General features: G+C 40.7%; 1 protein-coding gene and 2 long non-coding RNA genes across 4 annotated transcripts in view; 2 read left to right on the top strand and 1 right to left on the bottom strand.

Annotated features, from left to right (window-relative positions):
- oprd1a (opioid receptor, delta 1a) overlaps positions 1 to 20,666 on the bottom strand; it is a 95,524-nt gene that overhangs the window by 1,833 nt on the left and 73,025 nt on the right. The window contains exons 1-2 of one of the 2 annotated variants that reach the window (XM_037795568.1): positions 14,542 to 15,059; positions 2,218 to 2,573 (exon numbers count right to left, since the gene is read on the bottom strand). In XM_037795568.1, the coding sequence (XP_037651496.1) occupies positions 2,218 to 2,573; positions 14,542 to 14,783 (598 nt within the window). In that variant the 5' untranslated portion in view covers positions 14,784 to 15,059. Of the gene's footprint in view, positions 1 to 2,217; positions 2,574 to 14,541; positions 15,060 to 20,666 lie in introns of those variants that run through there. The other variant, XM_037795569.1, reaches the window with a different exon arrangement.
- LOC119503681 overlaps positions 1 to 20,666 on the top strand; it is a 95,580-nt gene that overhangs the window by 41,311 nt on the left and 33,603 nt on the right. The window lies entirely within an intron of this gene.
- On the top strand, positions 536 to 10,920 carry LOC119503680. The gene is made up of 3 exons (XR_005210367.1): positions 536 to 563; positions 3,223 to 3,226; positions 10,804 to 10,920. It is a non-coding gene; the product is annotated as an uncharacterized LOC119503680 (long non-coding RNA).

Raw genomic sequence — 20,666 nt, 5'->3', positions numbered from 1 at the left:
GGTTTAGACACATCGTGGTCATCCACTTGCTTGCACTACACGCCCATCCAACACCCTGACTTCCTCACCCTTATGCCCTCTCTCACGAGCCTGAAGCTTGCAAGCATTGAACATTAAGTATGTAATTTACTCTGAGTGGACCATTAAAGTAGCGATGTGTTTCCACATCAAGATCTGGTAGCTCATTAAATTGATGAATGGGGAGGAAGTGGACCACGACGATGCGCTTCTCCCCCATTTAATTTGAAGTAGTTTTATATAGTTGAGTGTGTTGCAGTAAAGTTGTGCTTCAATTTCCTGAGGGAAGCAAAGCAAGTGCGATTTGGTCGTGTCCAGGTTGTCATGACGTTGAGTCTTGAATCACAGTGGGCAGCACCAGGAGGTTAGGAATAGCAACCTGTTGCGCCTCTACTGTTTGAGTCCTTATGTGTGAACGGAGGGTTACTTTATGTTTCACACACTAAATTCTTCATTGGCACTGAACATTTAACCTGATGCGCCCACAGACTGTATAAAATATGGATGTAGTCTCTGTGACGTCACCCATAGGTTTCTGAAGAGCCGTTGTGAAGCTCAAAGTGGGTTGCTCTAGCCATCGCCATCTTGGCAGTGACGGCACAGTCTAAATCTCGCCTAAATCAAAAATGGGCAAATAGGTGGATCGTTGGTGGAGCTGAAGCAGGCCGGGGTGATGCAGCAAAGCAGGCAGCTAGCGACCTGGTATGGCACACACCTGTCACTCAAAGTGGCAACACCCTTATTATGGCTAATTTTAAGCCTTAATATAATTTAAAAGGGTGAGTTAAATAAAAACAACCCTCTGCAGAGTTGTCATGAAAGGGGAAATTAGCTATCGAGACCAAAAGTGTGTTTTTGTACCAGGCTGTAGACATGTTTATTTCTGATGTAAAGTTGTGCATTTTAACATGGGGATCTATGGAGATTGACTCGCTTTTGGAGCCAGCCTCAAGTGGCCATTCGAAGAACTGCAGTTGTTGGCACTTCCGCGTTGGCTTCATTTCTCAGCACCGGAGGTTCCCGCTTGGATGTGCCAGATGGTTTGTTTACACAGAAAAACTGATAAGTCGTCATTGGAAACTGTTTGGAAAAGGGCAGGCACTTTAAAAAAAAAAAAAAATACTGGTGATTGGATGAACCGTCTGTCAATCAAAGTCTTAACGAAACCAGTGGGGAGAAGAGTGAAAACATATTTTCCATCGAGTGCCGTTCTTTGCTTTTCTTTCAATGAAGAAATACTCTCCAGTTCTGATATAACGGATGCTATTGCAGCTACTAACCTCTTTAGGAGCTGCCATTGTTGTATTGAACGAACAGTCGCCCCTCTGTGTTGGTTCACGCACCCCTAAACCCCACCCCCCTAGCTGCCAGTAGCTCCTCACATGACGCTGATTGGTCCGTGGTTTGGCTGGCCAGACACAAACACATTACTTCACACCTGACAGGATGGATTCTCTCATGATTTTGTGATATTGCAAGAATCCATCTGCTGTGCAAGGTAACTTAACATTGGCACTTGATGAAATCGTGTCCAATAGGAACATAATGCGCAGCAATACTGAGTCAGTTATCTGTTATGCACACTGTTTCTCCTTCAAAGATTCATTACAAAGATATTTTGCCTCTTCAAGGTCAACTCCGGGAGGAGCTGTGACTTGATCCCAAAGACATTGATGAATTGAGCTAATCTGGGCTGATCATTCAACATGCCTTGGAACGTCACACAGACACACAGAACAGATTTTGTGGCTCTGGTGAGTAGGCAAAGTTGTACAGTGACGCCAAAAAGTAATTCGTGGACTACCAATGATATTCTAATATTATCATCATTGGTTTTGATGGAGGGTTTTTGGAACCAGTGGTGTAAATGTTTCAAGGGCTTTGCCATTCACTCTGAGAATCCTCAGTGGGTTGGGACTGCATTCATAATCACCATTATTCTTGCTTTTCCCTTGTGTGATATGTAAGCTCTGATGAAGGTCTTATCGGCCAGTAGCTTGACCTAATAATTGCTAATTAAGCAGATCAAAGCATGTTGAAGGTCTTCTCTAATGTGTTTTGTGTCTGTTCTCGAGCACTTTGGCAAAGATTCAGTTGGGTGAGCGTATGACTCACCCAATTCTGGAAGACGGTTAATAATCGTATGAAGACTTTAATTAATAAAGAAAGATAAAACAGTGAAAGAAAACACTATCTCACCATTTTCCTTTACTTTGGTCACAGCCATGACCATAATGGGCACCCCGATTGCAGATGACAGGACCCAGATAAGCACGTTGATCATCTTAGCCTTGACCGGCGTCCGAAACTCCAGCGCCCTGACCGGGTGGCACACGGCGATGTAGCGGTCCACGCTCATCATGGTGAGGGTGAAGATGCTCGTGAACATGTTGTAGTAGTCGATGGCGATGATGAGCTTGCACAGGATTTCCCCAAACGGCCAGGTGTTCATGAGGTATTTGGCGCTCTGGAAGGGCAGCGTGCTGGTGGCCAAGGCGTCGGCAAGAGCCAAGTTGAAGATGTAGATGTTTGTGGCCGTCTTCATCTTGGTGTATCTGGTTGTGATCACAGAGCAGAGGAAAAACGTGTTGAGAAAATGAGAGCAGCTGGGTGTGGAGAGCTCTGTTATTATGGGATATGGGGGATTTGAAAGTGATATTTGCTGTGCAGCGTGCTTTTATGACTTAGATGAAGAGTTAATACCATCATGCTATAGATGTGCAAAGTCGCTTTGAACAACAAGAGATTTGTTTTTCTAAATGAGTGATTTGAGATAATGGTTACAATTGGCTTAACGCCCTCTGATCAAGCAGCCTACTTGCAGGGAAAGCACCAGAGAGCTGTGAAAAGAAAATACTACTGCTGACGAAATGAGGTTCATATATATTGTATGTGCTGGACCCTGCTTTTAGCTTGGGACTGTGCATAGTTATATGTTTTCTCATTTATTGGAAGAAAACAGAATGGTCATCAGCAGTGAACTCATTTGATTTGGTACAGTATAGGCTTATTGAGGTCAGAAAGTCTCCTCTAGGGCATAAGGCTTATTTTCACAATGGCTTCCCTCCTCTGAAACCTGGCAAGATGCATTAATACTGTATATAAAGCTTAGCTGATTTAGTTGCAGGATATTTAAATCATTGCGCCCTAATGCAATCCAACAACAGCTACCCACAGGCACAAAGGGCAAGCATTAGTGACCAGAAAAGTACGAACTTTCATGGAGATATACTGTTTAATGCACATTACAATGCTGTATGAATACATTATGCTGATACTATATGGAATTGAACATTCTATTTTTTTTTTTAATGATAAATAATTGGCTGAATGAATAAGTATGGTAGATTGCACAATACCCTATGAGTTTTAATGGAAAAATAGAATAAATTGAGGAATAATATTCATGTTAGCGGTGCAATCTTTGTTGTTGTGTTCCGTTAGAATACAAGCCCGGTGTCTAAATGGATTTGTGCATTGATTTTCTTGTGGTCTAGGGACTGAATTTTGTGTTAATTCAACACATCTCTTTGGTGGAACTGATTAAATGCTTGTTACTTGCACACAATAACTAAAACCTGGTCTGATGGGTTTGTGTAAAATTAGTACCATGCCTTAAAGTGTCAATAGGCAGTATATTTTTGGCATCATTGGGCAAAAATTCCACAACAACCATTCAGCATATTGTAATTCAAGTGCTCTGAGAGATAACTAGACTTTTGCACCTCCTCATGGCTCTGTTTTCAGGCTTTAGAAAATCTAGCCCATGACGGGAGTATGGCCAATCACAGGTCATTTCAGAGAGAGCGTTCCTATTGGCTGTGCTCCAGCTGGTGGGCGGTGCTTGGTATTTCCTCAACTTGATCTCAACATGGCTGCCAGGTCACAAACTATCTCATTTTACAGCTAAACAGTCCACTACAAGATGTTTCTGAAAACATTTTATGTGAGAAAAAGGCATTGCAGTAACAGAATCTTGATTCATATTTGATCAGCGCTGCCTAGTTTGACTGTTTGATCGGCGTTTGGGAGTGATTGACAGCTGCTCAGAGATGGCAAGGCTCCAGCTCGGCTCTGATTGGTTGTTTTCCTCTGGTCTATGAAATCTGGCAGATGTCGTTAGGAGCACCAGAGGACACAGAGGAGCATGATTTCTTTCAGATTACCAGTCTCATGCACTACTGTCAGGATATAGTGACCATTTTATAAAAATAACTTTTTTTTAATCATATTTGCTCCATTTCTACCCACTGAATCTTTAAAATACAAATATATGATCCATCCAACCAAGACAGCATCTAACTATAAGGTGAGGAATCTCTGTCTGTCTGTCCTTCTGTGTGTTATTCGCATATCTCGAGAATCGCTCATCTGATCAACTTCACAATTGGTGGGTGTATTGCTGAACCCAAGGGAGTGAAGGACCCAGTGTCGAATTTGGTGCAATTTGGCCAGATGGTGGCGCTATAACCATGAACTTTACATTTTGGCCTGTAGCTTTTGAACCCTAAGTCTCAGAAACAAAGTTCTGTATGCCACTCCCATTTTCATAGCTGGCCCTCAAAGTTTGCTCAAATGCTGCAGGCAGGGCTTAAATTCGTTGTGCTATTGGGACCACATTTGGTGGACATGTTTAGTTATGATGTCTGAGTGACCATGGCAAATTTGGTACCATTTGGCCAGGAGGTGGTTCTGTAGCAGGAAGTAATCTGTCTGTCTGACTGTGTATATATACTATATATGACTGTCCTTTGCATATCTCCAGAACCAATCATCCAATCAACTTCACACTTGGTGGTGGTGCAAGCAGCAATACAGCAGTTCTCAACAACGCTGTAAACAGAAGTTTTGGGGGCCAAGCAACTGGGCACGCGCTCCGAATGGGCACTGCACTAGTGGAAGTAAATTTCCCAAAAAGGAACTATATAGAGGAGTGGTAGAGCAATAGCAAGAGGCAGGAGTTTGACTCTGAAATAAAGAATAAAGCAAGTCAGGTTCAAGAACAGCCTATAAATGTAACAACAAGCTGTCTGGTATCACCCTGTCAGGCTGTGCCGTGTTGTTGTCTTTCTGGAAAACGGACTCTCAGCTCATGTCATGTCTCTGGGAATGAGTCCTCCTTGAGGCGAGCTGTAGAGTTTATAGATAAGGTCAGTATCTAAAATGGAAATCAAGTCAAGAGTTAAATTGATGACGTCTATCAGATGACACTTTTGGGAGTTGGTCCATTGATGATATATTAGTGACTGGATTCTGTGGGATGAAATGTTGTCTCATGTAATAAATCAGTTTGATGTGAATGCAGGCTTCAGCTGAATCAGAAAATATAATTACAGTGACGGAGAGTCCCATCGGTTGTTCCATTATTCACTGTCTGCTCCAACATCAATCTCTAGATGACAGCAACAGTACTGTCTGTGTCTCCTCTGTCAACCTGAACTCATGGGAAGGAGTATAAATAGCATGACATTACAAGGACATTCCGCGTGTCATGAGAACGCATTTCAGCCTTTTGAGTGTCATTTTTATGTCAGGCAACAGAACTATGGTAACAGATGAAGTTAGGTTGAAAAACTCACAATTATAAAACCGTCTGCTACTTCAGCACCATGGATTTATCGATATACATTACATTTAAAAGACCAGTGTCTAACAATTAGGGGGATCTATTGGCAGAAATGGAATATAATATTAATAAGTATGTTTTCTTAAGTGTATAATCACCTAAAAATAAGAATCATTGTGTTTTCACTACCTTAGAATGAGACATTTATATCTACATAGGGAGCGGGTCCTCTTTACGGAGTACGCCGTGTTGCACCGCCATGTTTCTACAGTAGCTCAGAACAGACAAACCAAACACTGTTAACTTTTTCTGCTTGGGCTGGAGTCGATAACTTAACTCACTCCCGTTGTACACACACACACACTCTATGGCTCTAGAGAGGACCATTCGCATTTTCGTGTCGACCACCGTAGTAAACCAACTTGCTTGGAACACGGGAGAGGCTTCAGTTGGTTGCAATCCCCTCACCTCACCGCTAGATACCGCCAGATCCTACACACTGGACTTTTAAATAAATTCATTTATTTCATTTATCAATACCCAGTTTCTTCTGGGATGACTCTAAAATGCGCTGCGGCGCAACTGGTGGCTGCAATTAGCTCCGGCGGCCCGTTTTGCAGCCGGAACACCAGGTGGAGGCTACTAAAGGATCAATGAGTCAGGCGGACTAGACTATTATATTCAACTAAACCACCCCTCTGCCCTCTCTGCTGCTGTAGGGGATGGAGAGGGGGGATGGCAGGTAAACAAGTGGGTGGCATTTTGGTTATTTTGCTAACAAGGGGGATGGCATCGCCTCTCATCATCCCCTCATATCACCTACTTGTCGCGGGTAAAGACAAAGTTTATGAGCTGAAGCGCAAGTGAGCATTTCAATTAACCTGGAGACAGGAGTTTAGTTGGGTGGCATTAGAGGATGCGGGTGAAACCCCAGAGTCATTTACTTAAATAAAGATTAAACACGACAACGGTTAATAAATAAAACAATTTGTATCAAGTCAAGTAAAAATTTACTTTGTGCTAGTTGATTTCCGACGCAGTTGCCCGACTGGGCAAGGTAAATAACATTAATGTTGAAGCCTGTTGTAGGTCTAAGGTCTATTCATTCAATGTCAATTTGCAACTGTAACATATGCTTCTTGCATGATACATTAGCTACACAATTTCAGCTTTAATTAATTGTTAATATTAATTTCATCAGTAATTATTTGATAGTCATTTGGTGTACATATTTGTGTTATTTTCATATTTTAGTTGTTTTATATTTTATATTTAATACTACAGTATCCAAGGTAACGATGGAGCTAGTCAGTATAAGCTCATCACTTGGGTAACAAGTCAGACTGGGCTGGTATCTCCCAGGTGAACACGTGTCCCAAAGTGCTTGTAAGCAAATAAATCCATTTTGAATCGACATCGGAGCTGTCTGTGGTTCGTTGGAGTGTAACGTCAGCCGTTGGTCTACAAACAAACACAACGCAGAGACTGTTGACTGTCACCGCTGTCAGCGGTACAAAACAAAGTTAACGGGGCCATTATGAACTGTGTATAGAGGTAGTAAACAGAAGAAAGACCTCCCGTTACACAACCCGCCTCTGTAAAATAAATACAGTCCTATTTTTAGTTCATTTTTTTATCTAGAAAGAAGGAAACGGTGAGGTCCGCAGCAGGTGGGTGGTTTTGAACATTCCCTCGTATGTTTAATCATCATAATCCGTGTATGTGTGTATTAAGATCCACTTACAGCAAAGGAGAGCTTTGAGCTTTTGGTGGTTATGTAAGGGTTGCCTGTGAGGCAAGCACAATATAAATCCAATGCTTTGCTTAGAGAAGAGAAAAAGGAAAATCACCAGTTGGGAGTTTTGCATCACAGCCGCCTTATGAGATCAAATTGTAACTCTACTATAGTCTCATTCTGCTCTCTGTTTACTTTTGCATCCCAATCTGTTTGAAGCGTTTGATTAAGCACCTTAAGCCTGGCTCTTGACATGGGGAGAGGATTATGTGCCAGTGTGTGTTTATCGTCAAACACTTTGGTAATTGAACCGGATTCCAAAGAAATCTCTTTCCCCCTCTCCCTAATCCAAGCTGACAAGACAGGCCAGCACACGGTGGATCCTGCTTCGTCTCTCCCTCCCTTCAGTAAAACAAGCACTGGGGGGACTGAGATGTGACACCACCCAATCATACCACCATGAAGATTAGAAATTAAATGGTGATAAAATAATAATTCAGGTCTGCAGCCTTTTACCGTAGGGTCTGTTTGTACACACAAGTACTGTAAATCAGGGGGGGAAATAATTGAAAAACAAAGAGGTGTAGCTTTCTTGGCCCCGAGATATTTTTTAACATCCACGCTGGCGCGAGTGCTTGGTTGGAGGATGCCAAAGAACCGGTGTGGCATAAAAAAGGCAGACGTGGCTCCAGGCGGAGGCTCTTTTGTGCTATTAAGTGTGCCTCCTCTGAGCAGGTGACCAACACATGACTTTAATTTCACACCCAAGCATTGACAGGTGGTTATGTATAAAAACACCGAAGCTGTGACAAGAAACTTTCCCAATTCCATGTTTTGCCATTGCAATCACATAGCCTGTTCTGAAGTTATGTTATGGTTAATTGCTCAGCGTATAATTCAGATAGAGTGGAAAGCTTTTATATTCCTCTTTTGTAGGCTTGGTAGAAGCAATTATGTGTCAAGAAATCGCATTGTAACGCCCTTTTTGATGTTACAGTGAAGCGCGTTTGTCACACTCTGTGTGATGGTTTAATCGGCCACTTTCTTTTTTTTGTTTGTTTCCTCACAGCAGATAGACTCCCTGCTAGGAGGCAGTCAAGGCTGTCCAATCCATTCCTCCTTTCATACGTCTTCTGCAGCACACAACTGAAACAAGCAGTGATGTAGGCCTACGAGTATTGACCATCCTAACTTCTGGTGTCTGAAGGCTATGTGAACGATTTCTGCCTTTTCACCTGGATAGAGTGCCATTGAACATCAGTTTATCATTCAACCTTCCATTAATGAAATGCCGCCAACCTCGCCACTATGTAAATCCCATCTAACCAGCGAGAAGGAGCACTCTATACTCAACCAAGTGATACACAGATCTGTGAAGCTCTGAAGCTGAAAAAGGGTTATCAGACGAGCCAAAAATATGACTGTATAGGCCGGCCCGGTCGCATTAAATGACGTACTGTATGAATGACACGATAATAGCAAGTAATTTTGCGTGCTTAAAGGACGCTTTTCTTGCTATTGGTGTGTCATTTGTACGCCATGTGCAGCCCGTTCTCATTCCTTAGGCGTCAAATACTGATGCTTTGTCATGGCCATCGGCGTACGATTTAGCACCGGTAGTAATAAGTAATAAAATAAAACTACCCTTGTTTTTTCATGACAACGAGTTAATTATCTCGTTATGCTCTGTGATGGAATTTTTTATCAGTTCCTCTCTCCTTGGTCGGGAGTTTAGAGTGTCTCTCAGAGTGTCCCTCTGTTGACATTATTGGGTTGGATTCCTGTCTAGGGGCGCCACCGTTATCTGTACAGCTGTGTCTGTAGTAGGGACCATAAAGCCAGTCGCTGGGGCAACCAAGGTCAGAGATGCCAGAGGAACCGAGTAAGTCAAAACACGATAAGAGTAAAACACTTAGTACAAGGGGGAAAGGACAAAGTTATGAGGCCTTCACGGAGAGAGCAGACAATTGCCTGACAATTCTCCTTGATCAAGCTTCAATAAACTGAAATGTAAGACATCAACAGCTCCGGGGCCTCTTCCTTCCTGTTGACTGAGTTAACCTGAGTATCAGAAATTCCACAACAATCTTGAAATAACAAAGCTTGTTTTCTTGAGAACATCATTATTTTGTGATCTCGAGAGAACAGTATTAAAAAATATATATTAAAATAATGTCCGTTTAGGGCTTCCACACTTTATATCTATTTCTACACCACATTTTAATTATTTCAATAAATGATAACTGTATGATTTCCTGAGGTATTCAATTATAATTTCTGACTCTTCTGATAACCTTTTACTGCCTTTTGTTGGTTTGGGAGCTCTATACAGACCCACATTTAGCATTTGCATTGAAATCAGCCTTGATTCTTTCTCTCTGCGCTAGATGGAGTAACACTGCCTGGTGTGACTACATCAATCTTTTCTTTGTCAGGCTCCACTCTCCTGTGTTTGCAGGGCTGACGGCCAATACACGCACACACTCGGGCTGATATAAATACTGCTGGGTGTGATAGAAGACAAGCAGTGAGACAAATTGGCCATGTTGACTCAGCCCAGGAAATAAACAGACTGATACTCAGTCACACAAACCCATACAGCCATGCTCCTCCCGGCAACAGGCTTTGATATTTCCAGCCAAATTTCCACTCCCAGTCCATTAAGAAAAAAAAGCTGTGTTGACTCACACTGTAGCTTTACCAAAATATTACCATACCAGAATACTCATATGTGTGAGAATGCTGTCCAAGATCTGCTTTTCTTGGTAGAAATGGAACAATAATCCCCAAGACGCAGTTCAGTTCCACACAAACTAATCCCAGCCCTCCACTAAAGCTGCGCATCCAACTGATTTCAAACGGAGGCCACTTGATAATAAATTGCCTGAGCACTGAGGCAGGTCTTATCTATCAGGTGTGGCGGCGGGACTAGGGGCTGAGATAGAGAGGATAGCTGGAAGATAAGAGGAGTTGTAGACCATCTCCAGAGGTGTCAGCCTCTCTATCAGCAATCAGACCAAGGGCTCTCAACGGCACCGCAGCCCAAAGCCCAATTCACACAGACGTGAGCATCCATGCGAACGCCACTCTAAATGGAGTTTGTGTGCATTTGAGAGTCTCTATCCAGGAATCTAAGTGGAGGGAATTATCTCAAATTTATGACTTTTACTTTATTCATAAGCTGCCTGATGTGACAGGCAAAAAAAAAAACATAGAAGGATGCTTCAAATTGGGCTCATTTAAGTTATTTATTGAGAAAAAATAAAACATTTGATGCTTCCAGCTTCTCAAATGTGAAATTTTGCTACTGTTCTCTGTTTAATATCATTCTAAATTGAATATCTTTGGGTTTTGCGGGACATTTTCCACTGTTTCTGGCATTTTATGGATGATTCATTGCAACAGCTGTAGTTGTAATCTCTAAGATTTGCATTGCAAGAAACCATAGACTGTATAAAACATAGATGTAGTTGACGTAGGTGAGCGAAGCACAATGTGGGTGGCTCCGGCGTTCGCCATCTTGGCAGTGACGACTCCAGCTAATCCAAAAATGGGCAAAGAGGTGGAGCGTGGATGGAGCTGAGGCGGGCCGAATGAAGCCTGGTTGCTGAAACATGCCCCCCTATCTCAAAGCTGCTAACAAGTTAGGCTATATGCTATTCTGTGTTGCTAGCTGGCTAACGTTAACCTTGTGGTCTTGTTGCTCCCGGCTGGTAGTGGTGCTAACATAGGCCTATAATTAAAATAACACTTACGGTAGAATTTCACTCACTGATTGAACGATTGAAGAAGTCTGTGTTCCAGTTTTTTCATTTTGTAAGGTAACGATACAACTCCAGTGAAATGCAATCCCTTCAGCTCCTTCAATTTGTGCATTAATGTTATTCACCATAAAATACTCGCCTCCTCCTTTTTTCTTAGAATCCTTAGAGTAATTAGAGTATATGGGAAAAGAGTCATGGTTGAATGGTGCTGTCCGCTATTCCAAGTTTCGTGGACATTACAGCCCATCATCCACAGCCTGCATATTGACCAGCATGATGCCCGGCATACAATTAAACACACAACAAGCCATATTATTTATCTGATGTGTGCATGAAAAATTCTCCAAAAGGCACCAGCACCACAAACACGTCTGAGAGGTTAAGTTCAATGACTTTAATTAGCTGAGGTGACACCTAGCAGACAGCTAGTGGCTGTGACGGCACCCACTTCTCACTCAAAGTGGCCACGCCCTTAATTATGCATTACTTTAAGCCGTAATATAATTTAAACGGGTGAGTTGTATAAAAATAAAAAGTTGGGTTGCCAATGCTGAAGTGCCTTAAACTTGCATTCTTTGTAATAGCCAGCAGGGGGCGACTCCTCTGGTTGCTAAAAGAAGTGTGATTGTATAGAAGTCTATGAGAAAATGAGCCTACTTCTCACTTGATTTATTACCTCAGTAAACATTGTAAACATGAGTTTATGGTCTCAATCACTAGTTTCAAGTCTTCTTCAATACAGCATGATGTTCATTTAGTAAATTATGATCCAATTTATAGTCAAATAGACCATAAAGCAGAGGATGCTTTAGGGCGTGGCTACCTTATGATTGACAGGTTGCTACCACGTACTTATCTCCACCCTCTCGTGTCACTTCTGGTTGCAAAAAACCAAGATGGCTACGGCCAAAATGCCAAACTCAAGGTTTCAAAACCGCAGTCCACAAACCAATTTTGTCCATTTCTTATATACGGTCTATGATTTTAACATTGAGGTCAATGAGGATGGCTTTTTCGATGAACTACAGTTTTTGGCACTTCGGCGTTGGCTTCATTCTTCTGCCTCAAAGATTAAATTAAATAGTTGGTCAATGAGATGTCAAAAAATAGAAAAAAAATGCATTTTTAGATCATGAATTCAGACATTGTTGACTGCCTTCATTGCAGCGAATTCTCTCAGCCCACAATTTGTTTGTAATTGCTGTAAACTGATAGACAAGTTGCTCTTGTACTGTGGTCCCAATAGCCTGTTTGTTCAAATACACTCTTCGGGGTTGACAGGATTTGCTGCTCCAAGCATCAATGTTTTTTTGGAAGTCTGGCAGGAATCACTGCTGATTCTGGGTTGCCAAATCAACCAGGACTGAAATTTTAGGGATAGTGTGTGTGGTTGTCTTTCTTTCCTTCAGCCATCATCATTAACTTAACATATCACATAGTATGCACACAGAAAGTTTTAAAAACTACAGGAATATAAATGACATGGAGAACAGTGTTTACCAAGCTTTTTCTTTTCTTTTCTTTTTTGTTATTACAGCACTTTATCTGTTTCTTCTCTAAGTTCGCTCCCTTCAGAGTTTACAGATGTTTCACAGGAGATAATATATTCTGTCCGGGATGGTAAATGCGCTCTGCTTCTGTTTCTATGGGGTCTTGCATTGGTGATGAGTCCTCTCACTCACTCACACAAACACGACTGCATGACGAATCGCTGCACACAGTTTGATTCACTGCCTTCTCCGATGCTCTCATCCATCTCCTCTTTGTCTCCCTCTTATCTCCCTCGCTCACTCTTATTTTACTTGTCTTGTGCCTTGTTTTGCCCATTATTTTCACTCCAACTCCTGGATGGAAATAACGGGCAGAGTTGTAAATATTTATGATGTTTTCTTTGTTTAATATCCAAAGATTGACACTTGCAGGAAATGCCTTGCTTGTGGCTTTTCCTATGTTCAACTCATTTTCTTTTCCGGTACTCCTTCTGCTTCTCTCTTTCTCTGTATCAATTTAAGCAATACCAACAACCATTTAGACCACGTTTATATCTTAATGTATACATTTTAACCCGTCATGTCATTCTTGTGGGCTGAAAAATGACCTTGACTGCTTCGCCTACGCCTGTCTGTGTTATCCTTCTCTACTGATTACTACTATTGGGGCATTTCAATTTACCTGTTTGTTTAATTCGCCGGTTCCAGCGGCAGTAATTAATGCTTCAGGTGATATTGGGGGAACACGTACGGAGAGTGTTTGAGATTAGTATAATTAACATGAGGCAGAGGCTGCTGCAGAAGCTGTTTTATTCTTGACAAGCATGCAAGTCAAGGATGGGTGGCTTCTCTGGGAAATGACAGGGTGCTTGTGACAAAGTGGGTGTAGCCTGTATTATAATGCTTTTAGAGCTGAGGGGGAAACTGTGACCTTGGACTGATCATTATATTGCAGACATTCACTAATGGACAAAGTCACTTTACTCTTTACAAAGTCTATTATCCTTAAAACACCTTAGGTTCCATCAATTAAATGTTTAAAACCACTGATTATAAAAGCTTAAATAAAAGATTTGTTTATCCTTCTCGTTTATAAGCCAATTAGGAGGCAAATGCAGAACACGCTTTAATAAAGACCCAAACATGTCTCTAACTGGAGGATTTCCCCTCTTACAATCCCATTATGCAGCTGATGGTCCACAGATGAGCTAATGGAGACTCTGTTTGAGCAACCCTCTCTGCCTGAGGTGCAGCCGACTCAGACTGGATTGAGAGACTGTGTCTGAGATGAGACGTTTCGATTGCCACCAATCCTCTTTGGCATAAAACTTGTTGTAGAAATAATGAAAGAATAATGTCATGCATTATGCAGGGTGGCACTTGTTTAAGACGCACTTCACACACACAAATGCAGTCAAGAATGCATGAATGCACATAGCTCCCCCTCCTCAACTCACACTCACAGAGACAAGCAGAAAAAGAGAGTTGTTAATGCATGGGGGAATACATGCTGATCTACTTGGAACATTTAGAATAAAGACGCCATGTCTATCAAAAAATGTATATTTTAAATAATCTTTTCTAATTCTTACAGGTTTTCTGCACAAAACTATAAACTCCTGCTGTATATAGACCCATTTTTTAGCAATGAGATGTACTTTTTTTTATTGCTTTTCTATTGAAATCATGATTTTGAGAGTGTATATATATATACTTTCATTAAATGGGGGGTATAGTAAAAGCCAAAAGCAAGCTGAACAACAAAATTTAAAATGTAGACTTTGTATCAAAATGTGTTCAATTTGTGGGATCATCACTAAAACTCACTCCTGGGTGCATTATAGGGTCTCATGAGCACACAATGGCACTATAATGTGTGTGAAATAATAGTGAATTTCACATCAAATTTGGGCTCTGTTGCTCTCATTAAGTCTCGCTTTGACTGTAATCAAATGAACCCTGACCTACCTGACCACCCCGTACATGACGAGGACGTTGCCCAGGAGTCCCACCACGCAGATGACAGAGTAGAGAGCCGTGATGGAGATGGCTATGATTATCCCCGCGGCGCTCCTCGCCGGAGCCTGCTGCTGCTGCTCGGTGTAGTTCTGCAAGCCGCTCTCCTCGTCCGTGTAGTTGACATTGAAGGGGATGACGGAGTAAAGGTCGGACAGAGAGAGCTGTTCTCCGGCCACCGTGTAGGGCTCCATGCTGCTGGGCGCTGTCCACTCTACAGTGGTGCTGAAAACTTGCTCACACACTTGTCTGAAGGAACTCAATCGGAAAGCTGCTTCTCGGACTGAAGACAATAAGTGGAAAGAGAGTGGAAGAGTTTCACAAAAAATGAAAAGGAAAAAAAAAAGAATGGAGGTGACTCCTCTGTTGTTTTTTATCCAGATAGAGGAGGACAAGGTGGCCCCCTCAGCAGCGGTCAGCTGTGTGTGTCTGTGCGCTCTGGCTGATGTGAACACCTCTTATACTCTCCAACAATCACCTCACTGCCTGCACGGGCGCTCTCTCTTATACTGGTGAGTCGACGTCAAGGCTGCGCATTTATACAGCAGTCATGGGCGGCGAAAAGGGAATAATGGCAAGGTGATGGGTGCGCCATACCTGAGAGTCCTCATTTCATCTTGTGTTTTTTTTAATCTTTAAAAGTGAGCGCTAATATTTCTACTTAGTGTTTAAGATGCCATTATCCCATAATTATGCCTGATATCTATCTATATAGATATATAGATAGATATAGATAGATAAATATAAATATATATATATATGGATATATAGATATATATATATATATATATATATATATATATATATAAATATATATATCTATATATCCATATATAGATATATATAGATAAATATATATATATATATATCTATATATACATATATAGATATATGTATATATAGATATAGATAAATATATATATGTATATATAGATATAGATATAGATATATATCTATATATATCTATATAGATATATCTATATAGATATATATAGATATAGATAGATATAGATATAGATATAGATATAGATCTATATGTATAGATCTATATCTATAGATCTATATCTATATCTATAGATATGGATATATATATATATCTATCTATATCTATAGATATAGATATATAGATATATAGATATAGATATAGATAGATATAGATATATAGATAGATATAGATATCTATATCTATCTATATATCTATATCTATCTATATCTATATCTATATATATCTATATATCTATATCTATATATATATCTATATCTATATATATATCTATATATATAGATATCGATATCGAGAGATAGATTGATAGATACCCCCGCCCCCCTTAATTTATTTTTGTATATGTATACACATATGTATATTTTATTCATCATTGTTTATTTATACATTTTAGTTTATTCATTGTTTATTTATATATTTTATTTTATTTCGTTTTTGGCTCTCACGTGTGTGGAGAAGGTGTTCTGTGTCGATGGTGAGTTGGAAAAGAGGGTACATATTTGTGTTATGGTCCTTAATCCTTGATTGTTGAAATCAATAAAAATACTCTTTAAAAATTGAGCACTAAGATAATGTAATAATCTCCGTTTTGGAACAAAGTCATATCCAATCATAAGCATTATGGTAGAAAAAAATGAATGCCTCACATTGCATAGTTTGTCAATCATTTTGCAGGTAAATTAAACATTTTAAGGCAGCACCAGGTGCAAGGACTGTGCACACAAGTGAAATTGCTGTGTCTGCTAACAAGCTGTGAACATAATCAACCCAGCAGCCAATAAACAAACAAGTCCAAAATCAATGAAGTTCCCATTGTAGTAATTTAGGGGTGTGCTTCCACAGGGGGGAAGGTTTTAACAATGTTTTGACTGCCATGGGATGCAAGCCAAAATCAGTAGTCTCTCCTTACGGACAAACAAATCTGAAGTAATTAGTAGTAATGTCACAGCAAATAAATAAGATCATGATGAAGAATACAGCTACAGCTTTTTATCATATCATGTGATCTTTATCGAGTTGTCATGGAGTTATAGGGTTTCATATTCCCAATATTTCTGAGCACTTTAAAGGGTAAATTAATACAAATTAATTAATATTAAATTAATATTAAGTAAATTCATATTAATAAAAAGTTATTTTTGTTGACCTCCAGTGGTTTAACTTCTCACCTTGCTGCAGTGACTTCCAGGTGGACTCCAGGACCCTGTGACATCACTGTTGGGTGTTGGGTTACGGGTGCAACATTTCTGACCACACAAAGACACCGAACTGTGATGCTAGCGGTTAAACATGCTTGAAATTCTCAACAAGACAGGGCATCAAAACGCTGCTTCTTCATAACGTTGATATCACTTCTTGAGTTGATATGCTGAACTTGTGAGCAAACAGTTGCTTATTTACCCATTCAGCAGTTACGTAATAACATAATTATTCATTTGGAATCTCGTCTCTGGTCCTTTTTGCTCTGTTTTTGGTCTCCACCAACTCCTGAGGGAAATATCTGGCTCGTTAGCTGCTAAATGTTCCATTTTGTTATCCAGCGAACTGTGTCTGTGTGCAGTTTGAGGCTAAGCAGGTAGTGTACAGTGGGTTTTTAGAAGATTTTCGCTGAACAGCTGCCTGCTGCTGCTGAAAACATCACCACGGGAGGTCATGTGCAGGCAAGGTCGCAAAATAATTATTAGACATGTATATAGAGTGGTGCAGTTATGACATATTTTTGTTGGTCAACCCAGAAGTTAGAATTGCACAGGTTCCCTCGACAAAAAGCCAATGGGATTTGTCCATTGTGTTTTGGATTATTGAGCAAACAAATGTTTATGACATGTTTTGGTAAAGGAGGTTTCACTTCAAAAATAAGATTCATGGTGGAGTGCTGGACCCAAAGTCCAATAAGCATAAAGATGTGATAGGGTAGCACATCCCAGATTTCGAAATCAAGGAGGACAAAATACTAGTATTTCACTTGTTTAATTGGCTCACATCACAATAGAATTTCTTCAGAGCGTTTAAGGAATACAGATTGAGTTCAGTAATATTCACAAGGGCAGAGTTAACACACAGCTGAGAGTTGAATCCAATTATTTGGGAACCAATCACTTTTCTTTTGACATGGCTCTAGCTACAGGGACTGATTGGAAATCTGGGATGTGCTACCCTATCACATTTTTAAACGTTTATGATACTTACACGTGTTGTTTCATGAAATAATCTCTACAAATAAACACCACTTTTATGATTTTTGAAGTGTAAATGCCAGAGCCAGGTGTAAGAAGCTAACATTAGGCTATAAACGAACTACACCACAGTTGCGTGAGCGCGAGTATACACAACTCAGCCACTTAGCCACTTGTTATCCACCACCATTTTTAAGACACGTAAAAGATTCAAAATTCACTAGTGGGATATTTACTGACGTATTTTATGTCGTAGAACAAAACATTTAAATCTCTTGAGCTTGTGTTAACCACAGACCTTATTTCAGGCATCTAACTAAAAAAAAACTTGATTTTGAGATGAGGAAACCTGAAATGCTAAAATGCAAACTCATCTCCGTGTTTTAGGACTCATTCCTGCACTAAAACAGACATACACAAACAAACAAACTTGTCAAAATCAAAACACATGTCAAATTGCATTGACATCTATGGGATCTTCTGTTTCCCATCCCCCAAAAGGGGGCGTGGCCTTGGCGATGACATTAACCTTGGGATCATTTAACACACACAAAAATCAATACATTATTTAAATAATTGAAATAAGACTCTTTTACTTGATATCTACATTTAACTTATTTCTACATGTTATTCTCTGCAGTGCCACATCCGGCTTTTGTGGTCCAATCTGTGCATTACCTACTGTACAACCATGACACGCAGAGTGTCTTAGCACTTCATATCTCCTCTGCACTGTCCATCTGTAGAATTGATTAAGGATAGCCAGAAGTTCAGGCAAACAGCAATTGCAGGGTTGTCTCTTGGGCGTTTAAAGGCAGATTGATCCTGGACGCTTTCCACTCGCTCATCAACGCTTATCTGATCGCTCTGATGTGCCCCCTGGGAAATGAAATACTTAGCAGATATACTATCCGTGCTGAAATTCACAGGGGTCATTATGCGCTTCAGATCCATCACTCCCCTTAACCAATACAGCGTCTGCCCTCACAACCCGTCCGTTTTCATCATCCTCCCATTCAACCTCTCCATTGACCACAACACACACCAGCTGGTCACCTTCACTGCCTTACCAAAGCAATATGTGTCTGAGTTCACTGTAATGTGCATCACTTACCCCTCCTCTCCCTTCCTGCCATCACAGCATAATTGAACTAGCTGTTTCTTCAGCAAACCTCTTTGGCATTTAATTAGCGCTGAGTTTTTCTCTCTGTAGTACACTTTTCATTTGCTTTATGCTCGGTGCAGGCCCTTCCTGGAGATACCACCTCACTTCTTAATTACCTCTGGGAGAAAATTTCTTACGAACACTGATTAATTATGTTGTTGTGCATTTCGCCTTCTCCAGACACCTGGATTTCTTCTTCGTTATGTTCGACAATCTAGTCTCCATCCCAGACAAATGATGAGGTACAGGAAATATCAGAATTCTCAAAGCCTCTGTTAGTGATGGCTGAAAGGTGGACTGTGACTGAACAGTCATTGGCTTAAATCCCCAGGCCGGATGGTAAAAAATGTCTGGTAAAAATTGAAACTTGGATGGAGGAGAAAAGCTTTTCACTCCATGTGCAACTGACCTCTTGATGGACTGAATCATTTACTGTTCGCTAAAGCACTCAGCAGACCTATGAACCTTTGGATTTCTCGACACATGCAGCATGTCCGCATGGGACTTTAGTTAGAGTGATACTCAACGTTTTAAGAGTATGAAGGTGGTGTGTTTTTTAGCCTTTCCAAAACCAAAAACACAGAGGCAAACTGCAAAGTATGGAATACAATTTGTATCTGCTCGAACATAAGCTGCAACCATTAGCATGTCCAGCTTACTAGTTTACAGTCGGCAACCTCCTGGTCTGAAAAGTGAAGCCAATGTGGAAGTGTCTTAAACTTGCATTCTTTCTAACAGCCAGCAGGGGGCGACTCCTCTGGTTGCAAAAAGAAGTCTGATTGTGTAGAAGTCTATGAGAAAATGAGCCTACTTCTCACTTGATTTATTACCTTAGTAAACATTGTAAACATGAGTTTATGGTCTCAATCGCTAGTTTCAAGTCTTCTTCAATACAGCCTGATGTTCATTTAGTAAACTATGGTCCCATTTAGAGTCAAATAGACCATAAAGCAGGGTATGCTTTAGGGCGTGGCTACCATGTGATTGACAGGTTGCTACCACAGCATTGTCCGGTCTGGGAGTTGTCCGTGTTTTTGTCATAGAACTTTAAACCTTTCACAGTGTGTTTTCAGTTCATGAAAGTTAATTATGAAATGGTTTCCTAAAAATGCTTTATTCAGCGTTAGGTTGTACTTAGCTCAACCCTCTCGTGTCCCTTCTGGGTGCAAAAACCAAGATGGCGACGGCCAAAATGTCAATCTCAAGGCTTCAAAATGGCATTCCAAAAACCAATGGGTGACGTCACGGTGACTATGCTGACTTTTTATATACAGTCTATGTACGTGGCATTAACATGTGTCTTGGGTTATCCGATCACAAGGGGACAGCTCTAAATACAGGTCGCTGTCCTGCAGAGTTGCTCTAAGTACAGGTGTGAATGCACTCAAGACGCATTGAGATCCAATCCCTCAGATCACATTAGGAGGAGGTCTGGGCTGAATATTGGCCACATTCTTTTAGTAGTCTTTACGGGCCACATTGAAGGACCACCTGCTCATCTGATGTCCTCGTAAGCGGAAGTACGTACTCATTTGCACGCCAACGGCCTCAAATTAAAGTGCAACAATAACAACAACAGGCAAAATCTATAAGTCGTGTAAACTGGATTTGCCCACGATGTCTGAACATTTTGAAAAGCCCATAGAGATATTTCGCTAGTTCGTCAAACATCTTGGATGATTTGTTTTGCTAATCCAGTCTGTATTGTTCTGATTCCTTCTTCTTCTTTTAA

Source organism: Sebastes umbrosus, chromosome 15 (genome assembly GCF_015220745.1).
Source record: "Sebastes umbrosus isolate fSebUmb1 chromosome 15, fSebUmb1.pri, whole genome shotgun sequence".
NCBI lineage: Eukaryota > Metazoa > Chordata > Actinopteri > Perciformes > Sebastidae > Sebastes > Sebastes umbrosus.
Note: the sequence above shows the minus strand (reverse complement) of the source record. Positions and strands in the feature narration are given on the sequence as shown.